General features: G+C 33.3%; 1 protein-coding gene across 1 annotated transcript; it reads right to left on the bottom strand.

The window, feature by feature from the left end:
* Positions 1 to 31: 31 nt before the first annotated feature.
* Positions 32 to 15,585, bottom strand: LOC133333701 (probable glutamate--tRNA ligase, mitochondrial). The gene is made up of 10 exons (XM_061541988.1): positions 15,455 to 15,585; positions 2,626 to 2,672; positions 2,320 to 2,560; positions 1,850 to 2,260; positions 1,678 to 1,785; positions 1,464 to 1,581; positions 1,241 to 1,401; positions 434 to 582; positions 217 to 365; positions 32 to 151 (listed from the first exon to the last, which is right to left on the bottom strand). Exons 1-10 carry the CDS (start codon positions 15,583 to 15,585, stop codon positions 32 to 34), a joined length of 1,635 nt encoding a protein of 544 aa, XP_061397972.1.
* Between the last annotated feature and the right edge of the window lie 3,681 nt (positions 15,586 to 19,266).

Below are 19,266 nucleotides of genomic sequence, written 5' to 3'. Positions count from 1 at the left end.
ACAATATGAACAACCTAGAGAAACTAATTTACTAGACAGTTACTTTTCGTTTCTCTGGTGATTTTTCACAATAAGCCATGGCATCTGCAAGTCGTTCCAATACCACTTTCTTACCCAAAATTTCCATCATTTCAGCCACACCAGGTCCTTCCTGTGAAAGTAAAAAAAAAAATGGAAGTTATCTTTTTTATTTATTAGTATTAGAAATTAACTTACTTTCAAACCACTTAAAGCAGATCTTAAAGATTTCATAAGTATAGGAAATTTGATACCATTTTGTTTGCTATAATCCTTTAGGACAGTATTTAAGTGATCCTTTGCAAAATCTTCCTTTCTAAGAGTATCCAATAGTTTGTTCTGTTGTTCTGAAAGGGAAATCAAATTTGTTCTTTTCTTAAGATACTTGCTTCAAGTTCCTATCCTATATCTTTACCTTTACTGATAACATCGAGTTGAAAATTTGCCGGCTTCACCCAGAGGAAACTCAATTTTGGCGAGGTCAAATCTTTTATAAATGTTAATCGTTTTGATGACCAATGGAGGATATTGCGAATATGTGCTGTATTAAGATCGAGATTTTTTCTACAAAAATGTAAATAAAAATAACGATATAGAATTATTTTGGGGTCAGAATTTTATAATTAGGATTTATTGGGTTTTCTCGGAATGGGGCCTGATATAGGTGGTTAGAAGGACTGTACTACTGTAATATATAATTAATTGTAATTTAAATTACAAGTTAAAAAAAAATAGAAAGTTTCTTCATACTCCATATAAAAATAAAATCACCGATTTCAGTTACTTTGAATATCCACCTCTTGGTGGAGGGTATACAAAATGTGTGTTTTTACTTTTTATATTTTTAATAAATAAATAGTCCAAATATGGAATCCAATAAGTCTATTATGCGTAGTCAACCATCTATATAAGGAAGAACGTCTGTATACCATTTCTTTATATGTCTTCGATACGAATATTGCTTCATAATTCCTCATATATTCCTCAAATTCGTCATATATGTAGAATTAGTCATATATTGATATTCTATACATAGAAGAACTTCTATTGAAAGAAATAACCTAGAAGAACTTCATTGAAAACTATTTAAGACATGTATATAATATCTTCTATACATATAAGGCTCTCTCACGTATGCTTGTGACAAAGAAATCCCCTCTGAGCCACCATATTACATTAATGTTCTGTAAGTAGAAAATACAGTTTTAGATGTTATACTCACTCCGAAGGATATGTAGTTTGCACCAAATTTTGTACCATTTTCACCAAGTCATTTGCCGAGTCTTCAGACTTTAGCAATTCTTCGATTTGTAAACGATTAAATTCATCAAGAAGTTCAGGATTTAGACGGCTTGGGTGAGAATTGACTTTTTCAATGTCGAACTAAATTTAATGACATTTGTTAATATCTCGAGAAGAACAACAAAAAAACCAATTCCACTTACCATTTCCGAAAGTTCTGATAATGTATAAACTTTTGGTTTCGAAAATTGTTCATGAGGAAAACCACCACCAGCTGAGACAACATAATTTAACAAGGCTATTGGAAAGTAGCCTTTATCTCTGTAAGATAAATTAAATAAAAAACAATATAATTTAAAATTATTTTTATTTATTTTTTACCCAATTAATTAATATCCAAAACCATTGTGTAATTACCTGAAATTTTGAATACCTATATCACCTTGGCGTTTACTTAATTTAGTCCCGTCTACATTAACCAGAAGTGGTAAATGACCAAATTCTGGTGGTTGCCAACCAAAGGCTCTGAAATAATAAGTTTTTCAAATAAATCCAATTATGAACTACATCACCTGGACCACTTTCTTACCTATACAAAAGTAAATGTTTTGTTGTCGATATTTGCCATTCAACACCACGAAAGACATGTGAGATTTTCATTAGATGATCATCGACAACATTGGCAAAGTGGTAGGTTGGGAATTGATCAGATTTCACAATAACTGGATCTCCTTCATTTTGACTAACATTGTGATGTACTGGGCCATAAATTAAATCATTAAGCGGCTCCTCATAATCGTTTAGCTTAAAACGAATACAATACGGTGTCGATTTAGCTAAATGCTCATCAATCTGGTCTTGTGTAAGATGACGACATTTATTATCATATTTTGGTACTTGTCTAGTACGTAAAGCCTCCTTTCGCAGCAAATCCAATCTTCGTTCTGTACAAAAACAACGATAAGCCGAACCATTGTCAAGCAAAACTTGAACATGGTCTCTAAAAAAAGAAAATGTGTTTTAAAACAGAAGATCCCCCAATAAAAACATCAATCTTACAAATATATTTTGGTACGTTGACTTTGTATATAAGGGCCATAGTTACCCGGCGCCTTTGAACCGGGTCCTTCATCAATTTCTATGCCAGACCATTGCAAATCTTCGATTAAACGTTCCATGGCTCCAGGCACGAGACGTGTTTGATCTGTATCCTCAATCCGCAACAGGAAACGGCCATTGTTATGCTTGGCATACAAATAATTATACAAAGCAGTTCGAAGTCCTCCCAAATGCAAATATCCTGCAGAAAAAATGTAAAATGTTAAATCACATAACAGAAAAACAATCATGCCCGCAAGAACATACCAGTTGGACTAGGTGCAAATCGTACTCTTACTTCTGTAGAGTTATATCTTTGAATGAATATTTGAGTTGCATAATTTAAAAATTTCGATCTTTTAAGTAATAACATTGGTGAAAACTATACACCGGCTTCAAACGATTCCTACAAAATATTAAAAATTTAAACAAAAACAAAAATCGCATTGAATCATATGTACGTAACAGCTGATTGACTGTCCATTCACAATAGAAACACATTGACCAAGGTTAATGATATGTTTACACCAAATGTGAATGTAATTGGATATGACATTTAATTCATGCCATGGTGTAATATTTGTACAAAACGTAAACAAACATACAGACCATCAGAGATGGCCTGTCAGAAAAAGTGACGTAAATGACATACATTTCCGACGTATAATACATACGTCAGAAACGTCGGAAACCTACCCAAAACCATTAAGTTTTTGACAAAATAGCTATTTCCATTAATCAATTTGGAAATTACGCATGCTTTACTCAAATCCATATAAAATTTCAAAATTTTCTCCTCAAACAAAAAAAAAAATAGAAATTTTTATCAGTTCTAGTAAGGAATAGTCAGATACATGTAAAAATAATATATATTCTTGAAAATAATACCATGTTCTGACGAGCATTCGAACAACGTAGTTCGCTCTCAGAATTACGTACATGAATTAACCCGTTCATACAACACTATTCATAATTCATGTCATCAGAGTTTTTTATTTCAAACTTTCTGTTTCTTGTTTTACAACAAAAATGTAACATGCTTTAGTGAATTACACAGGGATCTAAAGAGAAAAGATAATTCTCTTTCTCCTGACTATAGTATGAACCCATATCTATTTACTTTTCATTAATGTTTTCCATTTTTTTTCTGTAATATTGTTGTTTTCATACATTTTTATATTTTCTCAATTCAAATGTCACATACTGTCGCATATAAAAATTTGGAGAATTTTTTGTTTGAGTTGCCCCACATTTGTTTCTTGTTTTGTACGCTAATTAGAACCAAGGGAAAAGAAATGCATATTGCATTATGTAGATAACAAAATGTACATCCTGCTGCATATATAAAAACTAGACAATTTTTTACTTTTCATTCATCATTTGTAATTTTACTGAAAAAGTTTGAAAATTTTATAGATATTTTCATGCTGTCAAAATTAATTTATTTTCGATAAATACTCTCAATTGTTAGGGATGGGACACATTTCTTGGTTATTCAGAGAGTGATTTGAATTGAACAACGTACAAAAGTCGGTGTTCGCTCAGACAATTTTGTATGGGGAACTAAGTAATTACTTCATAATTAAGGGTCGAACAACGAATGAGAGAGCGAACAACGCTCGTCTGTACATGGCATAACTGTATATGCTGATAATATTGATACAAATGACGTTTACTACATTTATTACATTTTATACAAGTATATGACGTTTTCGGCGTTTACAACTTTTTGACAGTCGAAAACCTAAAAATTCGTCACACGGACCATACCTGCAGACCATGTACTTCAGTACTTTTTAATAGTAAATCTAGTAAAAGAGAAACATTTCAAAATCGCTCTCAGAGTACAAAATAATTTGAAAAGATCGGGAACGCAAATCTAGTAAATATAGCAAAATTATATGGCAATACTTCAAAATCAACATAACAGCCAATCAGAAATAGGCATTCCTGTCTACTTTTTACCATTAATTACAAAATTTAAAGGTTTAATTACATTTAATTCCAAAATTTTTGTTTTTTGTCGTTTAGCTTTAGCATGTTTATTTTTAGCCATTTATTCATATTTCCAATGTAGTAAGCTAGATTGTCGTGACATTCTTCATCTGAATCTCCTTCTGGGTATATCAAAGTGTCATGAGCGTATAGGACTATTTCACTATTTTTCAGGATATTCGGCATATCATTTATGTAAATTAAAATAGCACCCAGGATCGATCCTTGGGGCCCACCATAATCGTTGTGGTTAGGTCTAGATATTATTCCATTTACTTTCGTAACCTGTGTTCTTGCGGATAGATATGATTTAAACCACTCTAGTTCGACATTCCGCACTCCAATAGCGTAAAGTTTATTTAATAGGATATTTTTGTCCACCATTTCAAATGCACGTTTGAAGTCTAGACATTTAGCCAATAATTTTTTTATTTTTACCAAATACGTTTCCAACGATAGTTAAATATTGTTTCGCACGAACAGTTTTTTCCAAATCCGGATTGAAATTTTTATAATAGATTATTTTGTTTTAGGTCATGGGATAATTACAGAAGGTAGTCTCTTTTTTTCGACGTTCCCACGCCTCTCATTCCCACCCCTGCCGACCGAGGGGGCGACTAATATTAGATTTTATTTGTTCTACGCTCAAGCAAAAATCTACATTAGAGTATACAGAGTTAAAGTCAATACACATTTTACTAAGAGGATCTCCCATAGAGTAATTCGTGCGGTGGAAGTCTACATATAACAGTTGATAGTGTCTACTAGATCGGACAGGAACATTTATTCTAATAGAACAAAATTAGGAAATCCGAAGGTATATTATCATTTAATATTTTTAGTACCATCATAGTATTCAACATAATACGTCTACTTTTCAATGTAGGCAAACGAATTAATTTTAACCTTCTAGCATAAGATGGCAACAGAAAACTACTATTCCAATGTAATCCTCTCAGTGCAAAAAGTAAAAATTGTTTCTGCACGGATTCGATTTTATCGGAATATATTGCATATTGGGGATCCCATTCAACAGAACCATATTCTAAAATAGGTCTAACAAGAGACGTAAATAGTTGTTTCGTTATATATGGATCCAAGAATTCTTTGGCCCACCGTTTTATAAATCCTAAGACACCATAGGCTTTATTTACCATAGATATAACATGATTGTTAAAATTTAATTTTGGATCCATTAGAATACCAAGATCAACGAAAGAATCCACAGTTGATAAAACCGAACCATTAATATAGTAATGTCTTATCGAGAAAGAATTTCTAGAAAAACACATATGTTTACATTTATATAAATTCAAGTCCATACAATTTAGGCTGCACCATCGAAATAGGCTATTTAAATCATGCTGGAGTAAATCAGCTTGCTTTTCAGAATGATGGGTAATGAACAACTTGACATCGTCTGCATACATTAACAATTTGGAATGCGATACAGAATTTGGCAAATCATTTACAAACAATAGAAACAGAATCGGACCTAGGTGACTTCCTTGCGGAACACCTGATGGAACATTAATCGATTTTGAAAGACATCCCTCAAACAAAACTAGCTGTGTACTATTTTGTAAGTACGATGAAATCCAATTTACCAAATTTATGCTAAAGCCAATATGATTTAATTTATAAAGTAGAAGTTTATGGTTAACCCTATCAAAAGCTTTACTAAAGTCTGTATAAATTGTATCAGTTTGTTTACGCTGAACAAATCCATTTATCACAGTAGAAGTAAAGTGTATAAGATTGGTAATAGTTGAAAGACCACTACGAAAACCATGTTGATATGGACTTAACAAGGGTTGAATTCTGTGTGAAATAACGGTCTTAATTAACTTTTCGAACAATTTTGGAATAGCACTTAATTTTGCAATTCCTCTATAATTCGAGACATTTGTTAGACTACCAGACTTGTGTAAGGGTATTATATAAGACTTCTTCCAACAAGTAGGAACATATCCATATTTAACACTAGAAAGACGGGAATTTTTTATATACCTATAATGACTTCATTCTGAAAGAATTTTTATTGTGTAAAGAATATTTTTTAAACTTATTTTTTAATATTTTTTACATTATTTACAATCATACAAAACGATGTTATTATTTGTTTTTGGTGGTAGGGCTCTCGAGTTTCCCCTTTTGAAAAATAAGAGCGCGGACAAAATGTTCGAAAAATAGGAAGTCTTTACTCTAAGAGTGAAATCGACTGGATATATAAAATTTATTTTTCCCGATTTGTATGTACGTTTGTGTTTCTAGAGTGGCAAACGGGTTTCGATGTTGTTGTACTGATCTGGTCATATAAGAAATGTACTTTATACAATAATAAACATAGTTTGATTATTTAATATTTCACAAAAGGTCAAAATGACCGCTTTTAGGCGATATAGGTATAGCACATGTGAATATGGGGAATGAAAGAGGGGAGGAAGAAGCTACTGTGATTAATAAACGTAGTTCTATGTGGTACAAAAAGTCACCAAATTTTAAAAAGCTGGGTCATAATATACACAATTGTTTTTGTACTTGAAATTGAAAAACGGTCAAAATGACTGCCTTCGGCAATCTAGTGTTAAGGGAATAATTATATACAGTATTTTTCGGTTAATTGCACATCAAAATTTGCACAAATTTTCGTTCAATTAACCGAGGAACCAATTATCCGAACCCGCTTAATTGAATAGTTTGTTCAATTACAGTAATCACGTATAATTGGAAGTACTAATGATTTAAAAAAAAAATTCAATGTCAAATACAAATTACGCTTTCTCGAAGTTTTTCCTTAGCAATAAACTTATGTTTTTAATTAGTAGAGATGCCACCTAGACTTTTTCACAAATTATGTCAAATATGTATGTAAAAAAATGACAAAATGAATGATTATTATGCAATTAACCGGAGTAAAAGGAAATTTAATTTTAATGGCATGCATTTTGAATCAATTAAGCGGGGAAATCAATTAACAGGGTTTAATTATCCGAGAAAATTTACATGTATTTTCCTATGAAATACTTTTTGCCCCATCATGTGGTTCAATTAAGCGTGGAATCTAATTAACCGTAGGGTCAATTAACCGAAAAATACTGTATTTGTAAATATAAATGGTTTAGCAATTTATCCCACTGAAGGGAGGAAGATATTTTAATTTAAATTTTGAAAATTGAATGCTTTCAAAGGCCAATTTCATGGTATAATAATAGAAGTAACAGCAAATGTTGTTGTACAACAAACGATACAACAACCACATGGAAATTTGTTGTAAGTTTTACTAGTGTCAACATCACATTGACAGAAAAATGTAAACAAACAAACAAATTATATTTATTTTGAAAATTAAATATTTTCGAATCCTCAATATAAAATTTGAAAAACATGAAAGAAACTCTATCAAATTTATATTTCAGCCATTGCAACATATATGTGTAACACATATGAAAATGCAGGGACTGGCAAGGTATTCCATGAAGAAAGATTTGCTTCCCCAAACTTTCCCAGAAGGCAGATTGATTAAATTGAATACGGGAGCACATTTAATAAAGAACAATTTAAAATTGTATGCGTTCCAAATTTTCCTGTTGGTTGATTTTTAAAAACATAATTTGACAAATTTATATTAACACTAGTATTACGTTGGAATCAAATCAGCTGGGATTTGCTGTTACCTTTTATAATTGTGCCATAGGCAAATTTATGTAATATTGAAGACATATATATGGTTTATTACTAACAAAATTAAAAAAGTGTTATTTATTCAATGTGTAAACTGATTCTTGACATACTCTAAATGTGATATAGCACTTGGAAACGCTTCACATAGCTTGTTCTGTTGATGGCTCTTATGTTACGATATCATAACAACAACATTTGGCGACGTATCAATTGTCGTATCTTTACCTGAGCTCCGATTTGCTCGATTTTACTCGCGAGTGAAAAATACTCCCGAGTGGGGGTACGTAAAGAGTACGAGTTTTTTAAGGAGTATACTCTCCACTCTTTTATTTTGTTTGGGAGTGCTCACGAGTACTCCTTTTGAAGAAAAAGAGTGAGAGTCAAACTGTTCGAAATAGAGTAAGAGTTCACGGTTTTTGATGTTAATCTTTTGTGTGCTGTGGGGAGATAGATCGTGTACAAATACAAAAAAGTACATTGATTATTTTGTTTGTTAAATGTAGTTCAAAACAGTGAGCGGAGCAGTATAGTCGGACGGGGCCGACCATACGATACCCTACACAACTACCACGGAACTCTAACATTCTGCGGATTTTTATTATTTCGTGATAGTTGCACCCTCTTGCTCGATTAGACGTATACAGCACCTCTTCCTTACACTGACATATTTTCCGAATATTACTAATATTCAATACAGTCCTTCAAATTACTTGTCCATATTCTCTTCAACCTGGGTTGTGTTGTAATATTCGAAAAAATCCAAAAAAGTTTAGTTTTCGGTCCACTTCTTCCCAAAATTATTATCTGATCGTTACCGAAAATTATAGGCGTTGTCCTTGGCCATAACTGGAACCTCATGGAACATTTCAAAGCGATGAGCGCTATATTTCCGCCCTCTAGTGTGGTAATGTTTTACTAAATAATATCTGAATATGTAAGCACTTGTAAATATTTAAATGTAACTCCCACATCCGAGTACATACGACAATATAATTTGTATCAATTTAAAGGCCAACCACTCCTCTTGGATATACTGTAAATATATACGCCATACAATACAACTTTTTTTCATTTTTCACACAAAAGTCAGGGTCCAAAACAGGCATGCTTATTTTTTGACCCAATCCCCTTCTCCATGTAAAAATTCGAGATGTTTGGGCAATAATTGCAGCCTCTGGAGCGACCAGAAAAACCGACAAAAATTTTGTATTTGGTCCATTTCATCCCCTAAATATTAACCGATCTTTACCAAAAACAATAGGGGTCTTCATTGGACCGAACCCATCCTACATGCAAAATTTCGTGAAGATTGGTCCATAACTGTGGCCTGTGTCGTGTTTGCAAATTATAATGGTCAGACGGACGATACGGACACACATGTCTAGATCGACTCAGCTAGTCGAGATATGACGATCGGTATACTTAAAGGTGCCCTGATCTTTGCACTTGTATGACTTTGCCGAAGACATAATAGTTATGACTCGATAAAATGCATTTCGACAAAATCGTTTATGAAAACATATCCCGGTGGAATCAGGCGTAACAGAGGTATTTTAAGAATAAAAACGCCACTACACGATAATTAAATAAAATCAGCAGTTCGTCTTCGGACGGCTCACAAGAAAGACGCATTTAAAGTGTTAATCACGCCTACGGGCTTAAAAAATTACAAGATGGCTCTGTGTTAGGTTTTCGCTTACCTTGTCACGTGTTTTATTGAGGTAAACGAAAAAATATAACAAAATCTCGTTCATATGGTGTATGGCCCTATCCTTCTATTCTAATAGAAAGTGGAATAGCTGGAGGAGGACCTGCCACCAGATTTTTTCGATATAGATGGTGTTGAAGTCGACTGGAAAAAATGCAGATTTTGAAAGCTCTCTCAGAAAAAAATATGGCTCCCAACATTGAGTGTAATGTTATAAATTGTCTCAACAAATGCTTGCCATTTTTTCAAAAATGAAAAGCTTTATTTGAATTTGTCAAGATACAGACATAGTAGACGAATTCTTTTTACAACGGCGTTGGTTTATCAAATACTGCTCAAACGGACGATTAGATCCTAGAAACGGCGATACCCCCAAATCGAATACTGCTCAAACGGACGATTAGATCCTAGAAACGGCGATACCCCCAAATCGCACACAATGGTAAAAAACCGCCCGTCTCGTAGACATATACTTGTAAAAGTTTTCTATATTATAAAGAAGCAAGTGAAAAAAGCGAGTGGAACATATGTATAAAATTCTCAAAAGACTGCAATTTAGAGTGCAAACTTATATGAGGATTTGCCCAAAGGGGGACCAATATTGATTAGAAAGCTAGGAATTGGGAGTGATGATTATATTAGGGGATATGCCTAATTAATGACCGATATAACTCAATTTCGAACCCAATATTTTATCTCAATACTTTCCTTCAGGAGATATCATTATATTGGAGAGATGCCTAAATGCTGACCGTTGTATTTCATCATCGTTAGGTTGGAGTTTCGTTAGAAGAAGGGTTAATTACAAAAGATGGCGGTTAGGAGGTTACATGGGGACTACCCCTAAAAGGGGCCAATATTAATAATTTTTGGTAGGGAGATTTGTTACCAAATTACAGCGAATTCGGTTGAAAAACGCGTTCAAGAAAAATACAGAAAATTGGAGGGTACCCGTACATGTAGGCTACCCAAATAAATTGACCTATATTTATAATTTTTTGTGGAGAGATTTGCTTCCCAATAGGCACAAAGTACTAAATTACAGCCAGCTCTGTCGAAAAATGCGCTCAAAGCCCCCAAAGTACTGAAAATTGGGGATATCGTTTTATAAGAGCTACCAAAAAAGTGCACCTATATTTACAATTTTTAGCGAGAAACCAAATTACAGCGAATTCAGTTGAAAAACGCACTCAAGAACCTCAATGTCTAAATCTGGACCGATATAGCCCATCTTCGAAATTGACCTGCCTGCAGGTAAACGACAACTTATGCATGGTGGAGGGTGGAGGGTATAAAAAGTTTAAAAAGTGCTTAAGTTCGGCCGGAGCGAACTTTATATATCCCCCACGATGATCTTTCAGGAGAAAATGAAATTACAATAAATTCCGATTAAAAACATGGCAAAAATACCGAAGATTGGGGGTAGAATTGTATGGGGGCTACCATGAACTTGGATCTATATTAATCCTTTTTTATTGAAATTTTCTATACATTAGGAACCCAAAACGCCAAATTTTAACCAAGTTATTTCGAGGAATTGCAAACAATTCCCAATACCCTCCAATGTATATTAACATTGTCAATGTTAAAGTCGAAAACCTGAAACAGACCCAATATCTACTCTCGAAGGAAATATTCGATTTGTTCCAAACAACGAACATGGAGTATATATCGGTCAATATTTTTGAAAAAAAAATAGGTAATATGTATTTCACATCTTAATATTAGTACCTAACATCCATCTGGATAAGAAAATAAACACAACTAAATTTGATTTTAGACATCACTTTTAATCTAGCATATTGGTTCTTGTCTTTATCCAGCAGTATAAAAACCACTCCAAAAGTATATTTTTTCATTTTATCAGCAAGGATATATTTGATAAGAGATGATTCATTGGACGATATATACATAGAAATGCCCAAAGAAATATCAAACAGCGGTTTAGTCGGCAATTTTTGAAGACTACTATTATCATTACTGCAGCTCATTCTGTTCTCATTTTTGTTCACCCTTTTTTTCGATTGTACTTTTTTCAAATTGTAAATATTTAGAAAATTTGCTTCATAAATATACTTTTTTTTTAAGAAAATGCTCAACTGGGTGAGAATATTTGTCATATTTGTCACCTCAAAATTTCCTGTTTGTCAAAATTCCAGTGCATTTCAGAGAATATAAAAATCATTTCACTCAAAATTTAACATTATGTTATGGCACCATATCCATAGACTAATGAATGTATAGACGACGAAATACTCAAAAAATGCGCGGTCAAGTGACTCAAAACAAAAAACTCAAAAATTTTTAAAGACGTTTTTTGGGGAAAATGGACTATTTTTCTTTAATGTTTTTATCTGAGGATATAGTTTTTGCTTAAAACTAACTATATTCAAACAAAGCCATAGAAACCGTAAACAAAGACATAGAAACCGTAAAGACTCGACAAAATGCATTTTGACAAAATAGTTTATGAAAAAATATCCAGGGGGAATTAGGTATAACAGAGGCATGTTAAGAATAAAAACGCCAATACGCGATAATGTGTTTATAAAATGTAAATAAAATCAGAGATCTGCACGCATAATATAATTTTTTATTTAATAAGCTTAAGATATAGCATTACAAACGTTTAATATTGTTCTCTCTGTTGTTATGATATCGTATCTGATTCCATTCCAAAATAAAAGGTTCAAACATTTAAGTAAATCAGCATTTAAAATTGAGTAGCGCATTCAGCAGACTCAATTCAGAGAGGACTGGTGAGAGCATTTCGTCGTCTATACATTCATTAGTCTCAAAGACATAGAAACCGTAAAGACTCGACAAAATGCATTTTTGACAAAATAGTTTATGAAACAATATCCAGGGGGAATCAGGCATACCAGAGGCATGTTAACAATAAAATCGCAAATACGCGATTATATGTGTATAAAATGTGAATAAAATCCATAAATCTGCACTCAAAATATATGTTTTTATTTTATAAGCTTACGCTACAGCACTAAAAACGTTTAATATTGTTTGCTCTGTTGTTATGATATCGTAACAACAGAGGAAAAGCCATCTATTGGAAATTGTCTACGTATCAATTGTCCTATCCAAAGACATAGAAACCGTAAACAAAGACATAGAAACCGTAAAGACTCGACAAAATGCATTTTGGCAAAATAGTTTATGAAAAAATATCCAGGGGGAATCAAGGTTAACAGAGGTATGTTAAGAATAAAAACGCCAATATGCGAAAATGAATGAATAAAATGTAAATAAAATTAGGGGCCTGCACTCAAAATATGTATTTTCATTTTATAAGCTTAAGATATAGCATTAAAAACGTTTAATATTGTTCTCTCTGTTGTTATGATATCGTAACAACAGAGGGAAAGCTATCTGTTGGAAATTGCTTACGTATCAATCAAAGACCTGAAATAGTAAAGACTGGACAAAATGCATTTTCCAAAAAAAAATATATTTTTCTATATAGATGGTGTTGAAGTCGACTGAAAAATTGCATTTTTCAAAGCTCTCTCAGGAAAAAAGATGGTTCCTACAATTGAGTGCAATGTTATAATTGTTCTCAAAACATTGTTGCCGTTTTGTTGAATAAAAAAAGCTCTATTATGACATGTAAAAATACAGACATTAAAGATGGACTTTTTAAGGGTGACGGCGGTTTTACAAGTCCTTGTTAAACGACCGAGCATAAACATTACTATATAACAACATTAAGGTTATGTACATGAAATGGAATTATTGTTCATGTTTAATTATGAATGATGCTTAATCAAATAATCTTTACTTCTCATGATTTATATTAGGCAACGTCAATTGCCTCAATTTTGTAGTTTGAATGGCTAAGAGTTGAAGGGAATGGCAGAACTTCATCTCTCTTGTCCACGCAAATAAATTTGCCAAATGAAAATAAAGACTGACACATTCAACACGAACAATACAATAAGGATTTTCCAAACCATTCCTGTATATTATATTCCTGCGAATTTGATATGAGCATTCAATCAGCGTTGAGAAGAATCATACTGACAATGACAGATTTATATCACCTATTGGTTTCTTTCCCTGGAATTGTTCAAAAGTATTGAGATAAAATTTAACCGAAAAGCCAACAATGATAACGTTCGATCATATTTATTTTTTCATCATATATGGCATAACCCATCATGGCACAATTAGTACGTATCCTCATCAATGAAATAAAGATGTGGATGAATTGGATTACATTCGAAATAAACGGTATGTCGGTAACAACATCTTTTTTCACTAAAATGCGTTTTGATATAAATTTCCAAATTATTAGCATCTCTTACTGAAGGAATGACTTTATTACTACTTCACTTTTATTTTAGATGGATTAAAAACGCGATTATCTGCGGTGCATACTGACCTATGAATATAAACAGCTACACAGATAAGATGTTCATGGATTTATTCATTCATTCATTCATGGATTTGCAGATTTGAGGGAGATGACAAGATTATGTGTATAAGCAAAATATGAATATGTAACTCTACCGCAAATTATGAATAAAGTTTTCAACATGAATATTTAATTGTTTTATTTTTTTGTCATTACTTCAAATTGAATTATGTAGTATTTTACACTTTATACCTATAAAATACCTATAAAAACGAATTAATCTGAAGAAAAATTTTATATGTTGACAGAAAAATGTAGGCAATTGTATTTTTATTCTCGTGTGAAAATTAATAGAAAAAGGAGTTTGTGTTTAAATTTTTTCTGATAATAAATATAAAGAATACAATGAATAAACGGCGTATTTTTTGGTGTCGAAGTCAAGAAAAAAGTTTTGGTTTTCCCAAAAACGAAGCAGAAAAAGGTCATTGGTGTAGAATTCTAGGTGTTGATAGTGCTTCCATTGGGCCCGGATCTCGTCTATGCCAGAGACATTTCGATCCATCCTGTATTGGATCGAAAAAATTGACCAAATACGCAAGACCTAGTAAGTACATGTAAACCCCATTTTATTGTATATAAGTATAATCTTTGTATGGACGTGGACATGATTTCACTTTGAGGGCGAAGGAAGAAAATTGTGTAAAACTTTTTAAAAAATAATAAATTTCGTCACGCCTTGTAGGCATCATTTTTTTAAAAATCCACGTCTTGTAGACCTTAAAAACATTTTCGAGGCCTACAACTATAACTATAAAATATTTAATAAAATTCCCAGCCTCTGTAGAGGCTTCCAAAAATATTTTATAAAACCCCAGCCTCTTAAGAGGCTTCCAAAAATATTTTAAAAAATCATAGCCTCTGTAGAGGCTTCCAAAAAATATTTTAAAAAATCCTAGCCTCTGTAGAGGCTTCCAAAAATATTAAAAAAATTACAGCCGCTGTCTACCAAAAATATTTTAAACAAATCCACGCCTTGTGTAGTCCTTCAAGAATATTTTAAACAAAAGCACGGCTTGTGTAGTCCTTCAAAAATATTTTAAACAAATCCACGCCTTGTGTAGTCCTTCAAAAATATTTTAAACAAAAGCACGCCTTGTGTAGTCCTTCAAAAATATTTTAAACAAAAGCACGCCTTGTGTAGTCCTTCAAAAATATTTTAAACAAATCCACGCCTTGTGTAGTCCTTCAAAAATATTTTAAACAAAAGCACGCCTTGTGTAGTCCTTCAAAAATATTTTAAAAAATCTACGCCTCGTATAGAAGAAAAAATTGATTACGTCCAGGGATCGAAGTTCCTCGTCCTTGGACTTAACTCCACATTTTGATAGAGAATATCATTTTCCTTGGTGAGCTTGAGGGTCTCCTGTTTCTCCTTGTCGGCACCCTTGGAGGCTATGTCCACGACCATTTTTTGGCGGTTCATAGTCAGCCAATTTGTCAAATTTTATGAGAGCCTGTAGACCCACCACAGTATCCTGGGTGGAGTCAAAACCACCATAGCTATTACGTTGGGCAATGAGCCATCTAATTATGGGAATGAATTTCGTGGTTTGCAGGGCATATCAGCTAATTTCCACATCACTGCTGTAAAGCCACAATCTAAGCGTCAGAGGTCTATCCGAGCTCGACCACCATTTACGATCACCACCAGTTTTGACCAAAGAATTCAATTTGGCAACTTCTCTGGGGCCATGGCGTGGTGGCCCTATCCAGGGTATAGGTGACAATTGCCTGGGCATGAAGGGATTCAGATTTCTCCGAATTCTCGTTAATGAACTCCAAATCATTTGTGATTTCTTGAGAATATTTCTCAGCATAGGTCTTATTTTCCAGGGTCAATAGGACCGAACATGTGAGGGACACGTGATTGGCTTCTGCCACATAGAAGAAGCCTTGAGATTTTGCCGTAAATGAACCATTTTTGGTCTGTTGATGATCCAAGTATTCCAAGGAGTTTTCAATGATTTTCTTATCAAGTTTGATGTAGTCCTACATGTGTTGTTAGCCAGTTTCCATGTTGTAACGTAACTTCGTTTCCATATTGGGGGGTCAGGCTTTTGGTGTTCTATGGAGAGAGAGAGGGAGGATAAGCCAAAGACAGCTTGAGAGAATTCTAAAGGGACGCCCTTACCTCCAAATATTTTATAAGTTAATAATTCGTCAGCAAGGGTATAATCTCCGAATCGGGTATAATCTCCGCAGGCAATTCCATTTCGAAGAACGATTTAATTTCCGCCTCAACACCGGCGGTACTCGAACTATCTTCGTACGTGATTGATTGCCAATTACTCCGTTGGTGATTTCGAATTCAATTTCGGTAAATTCAAATTGTCCAAGGTGACCTCAGTCAATTTCGATTTGTTCTGTAGTTACGTCCGTTTGCATTTATGGTCATGATGTGCTTGAATGACCTGCTTGTTTCTTCACATTTTGTACATATATATATATATATATATATTGGAAATTTTAGCGAATTCAATGATATGTGTACGGAAAGTATAAAATAAACGAACCACATTGTATATTTGTTTTTTAGTTGCTAAACCAGAAGATGATCAGAACCTACAACGTGATATTTGTATTAAACCCGATACAGTAAAGAACACGGGTATTGTTCCCGAAGCAAAGGGGATGGAAGATGTTGCAGAAACTATTATTCTTACGGGGTCAATTGAAAATATGGATTCAATACGTGTGATTGATTGCGAAAAAACTTACAGTAGAAAGAAGACACTTCCATTGAATCCAATGTAAGACAAGTTAATTCTTTATTTTTCATCATTTTTACGCCATGTACGATCACTTTACAACAAGAACGAACTCATATTCTTCACTAAATTGTAGGATCGATTTTCAAATCCTTCAAAATACACAAATTTAAATTTTTGTAAAACAACATTGATAACTATCTATATTTCATAACTCTCCACTCTTCAACTTTAGGTATTATTAAATTCGATATTTCATACTTATATTTTATTATATTAATATTCATTGTATATTACTAAACAATATGTCCACCTTTCAATTTCTGCAGAGATCATTGTGGCACAAATGCTGTTGGCAAATATAAATCCAATGAGTGTAATGGTGGGTGCAAAAATGAAATAGAAAACCTTAGACTCGAAATTGAAATACTCAAACATTCTATAACAATGAAAAATAATGAAAACACAGATTTGAAACAGACAATTCAGGGACACATTGTAAATGAAAACCAATATAAAGATAGAATCGACATTCTTGTTAAGGAACGAAATACCCTCGCTTGTGAGATTGCAAAACTCAAAGATGAATTATGCAATTTCACAAGCAGGTGTATAGTTCCAAACAAGAACGTATCGACACAAGCATTGACATTGGCACGTATGGGTACCGATAACAGTAAAAAGTATTCACAAGAGGAAAAAGACGTAGCACAAAATATATATTTTAGAAGTCCGTCCTGTTACAAATTTATAAGAGAATCGTTGAAATTTAATTTGCCAAACCATAAATCTTTAGGACGATGGCGCCCTGTACGAGCAGTAAACCCAGGCATGGACCACGATGTCATAACAAATTTGAGAGCACAAGTTGCAAAAATGTCTAAAAAAGAACGGATATGCTTCATGGTCCATGATGAAGTGGATATTAAAACGGGCTTAGAATACAACAATTCCGCTGATGTTGTTGATGGGTTTGCAGATTACAGTAATGGGAGAAGGACAAATAAATTGGCCCATAGATGCCTTGTTTTCATGTTGAAAGGAATATGTTCGAACTGGAAATATTGCTTAAGCTCTTATCCAGTATCGAAAAACATGGCAAGGACGCATTTAAAGTCTATTTTAGAAGAAAACTTGCAAGTTGCTATGGATATTGGGTTGGATGTTCGTGCTTTAGTGTGCGATCAAGGTCCTACAAACGTTTCGTTATATGGTCACTTGATGACATCAAGACAAGAACCCTTTTTTTGTTTTAATAAAATATACTGTATGTACGACTATTGCCACTTAATAAAATCAGTAAGGAATAATTTTATAAAATATGGATTTATAGACAACAATAAGGACATAATTCAATTTCGCTATGTTAAAAAAATGTTCGACATTGATTCAAAAAATGCTAATTTTAAAATGTGTCCAAAACTAACACCCAAACATATTGAGCCAGCGCTGTGGGACAAAATGAGTGTGCGAAGGGCAACTCAAGTTTTAAGTAATACCGTATCAGCCGCCATAGAGACCTGTATACAAAACGGACTTATACCGGAGAGTGCATATCCCACAGCAGTTTTTATAAAAACTTTGAATGACATTTTCGACGAATTGAACGTCAAAAACGTAAATTCCCGAAATCCAAATAACCAACCTATTTATCGAAACGCATCCGAAAAAATTCAGAGATTAACCAAGGCAAAACAGTTTTTTGAATCGATTGTTGTGAATGGAAAGGTCAACAACGTACAATATATTGAGGGATTCAAACAAACTTTGCACTGTCTGATATTGCACAGCGAAGACATTTTCCGAGACTATAGTGAGGTTGCTTTTATTTTGCCTGGCAAAATAAATCAGGATGCTTTAGAAAATTTCTTTTCACGAGTAAGGGGTGCACTTGGCAATAACACTCATCCATCAATTAAAGAATTTAGATATATAATGGCAAAAATAATGTCTTCTGACATCTTAGCTGCAGCCACCAATAAAAATTGTGAAGATGACGATAGTAATCATTTACCAATAGCTGCTTCAAATGAATCGGAAGTTGTGATGAAGAATAGCTTCCACCAGTTAGTAGAACCTTGTGATGACGATGAAATTGACACAGAGGAATATGAAGAAGATAAAGATATAGAATGTCAGGTACAACGGTATATTTCGGGTTACTCTGTATATAAGAGCGCTGTACAGAAAAGTAAGTGCAGCCGATGCCTGCAGTCAATGCAGAAAGGTTCTACCGAAAATGACGCTTCCGAAATTTTTATATGCAACAAAAATTTTAGTAACTCTAAGTTAGCATTAGTCAATCCGTCGAACAGTTTTTTTCATTTATTTTGTTTTCAAATGAAGTGCTACAAAATTGCATTTAAAAAGTATGCGTGGAA

The sequence above is a fragment of the Musca vetustissima genome, unplaced genomic scaffold, assembly GCF_032173495.1.
Source record: "Musca vetustissima isolate MV318-11 ecotype Yass unplaced genomic scaffold, APGP_CSIRO_Mvet_v1 utg119104, whole genome shotgun sequence".
Classification (NCBI taxonomy): Eukaryota; Metazoa; Arthropoda; class Insecta; order Diptera; family Muscidae; genus Musca; species Musca vetustissima.
The sequence above is the reverse complement of the archived record's forward strand: the minus strand, read 5'-3'. Positions and strand labels throughout refer to the sequence as shown.

What these genes read in the sequence shown, in the direction of transcription:
- LOC133333701 (XM_061541988.1), bottom strand. Translation starts at nt 15,585, where the DNA reads ATGGTCGTGGACATAGCCTCCAAGGGTGCCGACAAGGAGAAACAGGAG. An exon ending in AGGAACTTCGATCCCTGGAC is followed by an intron (nt 2,673 to 15,454) that starts GTAATCAATTTT and finishes ATTCATTCAAAG; the next exon opens with ATATAACTCTACAGAAGTAA. An exon ending in CAACGTACCAAAATATATTT is followed by an intron (nt 2,261 to 2,319) that starts GTAAGATTGATG and finishes TTCTTTTTTTAG; the next exon opens with AGACCATGTTCAAGTTTTGC.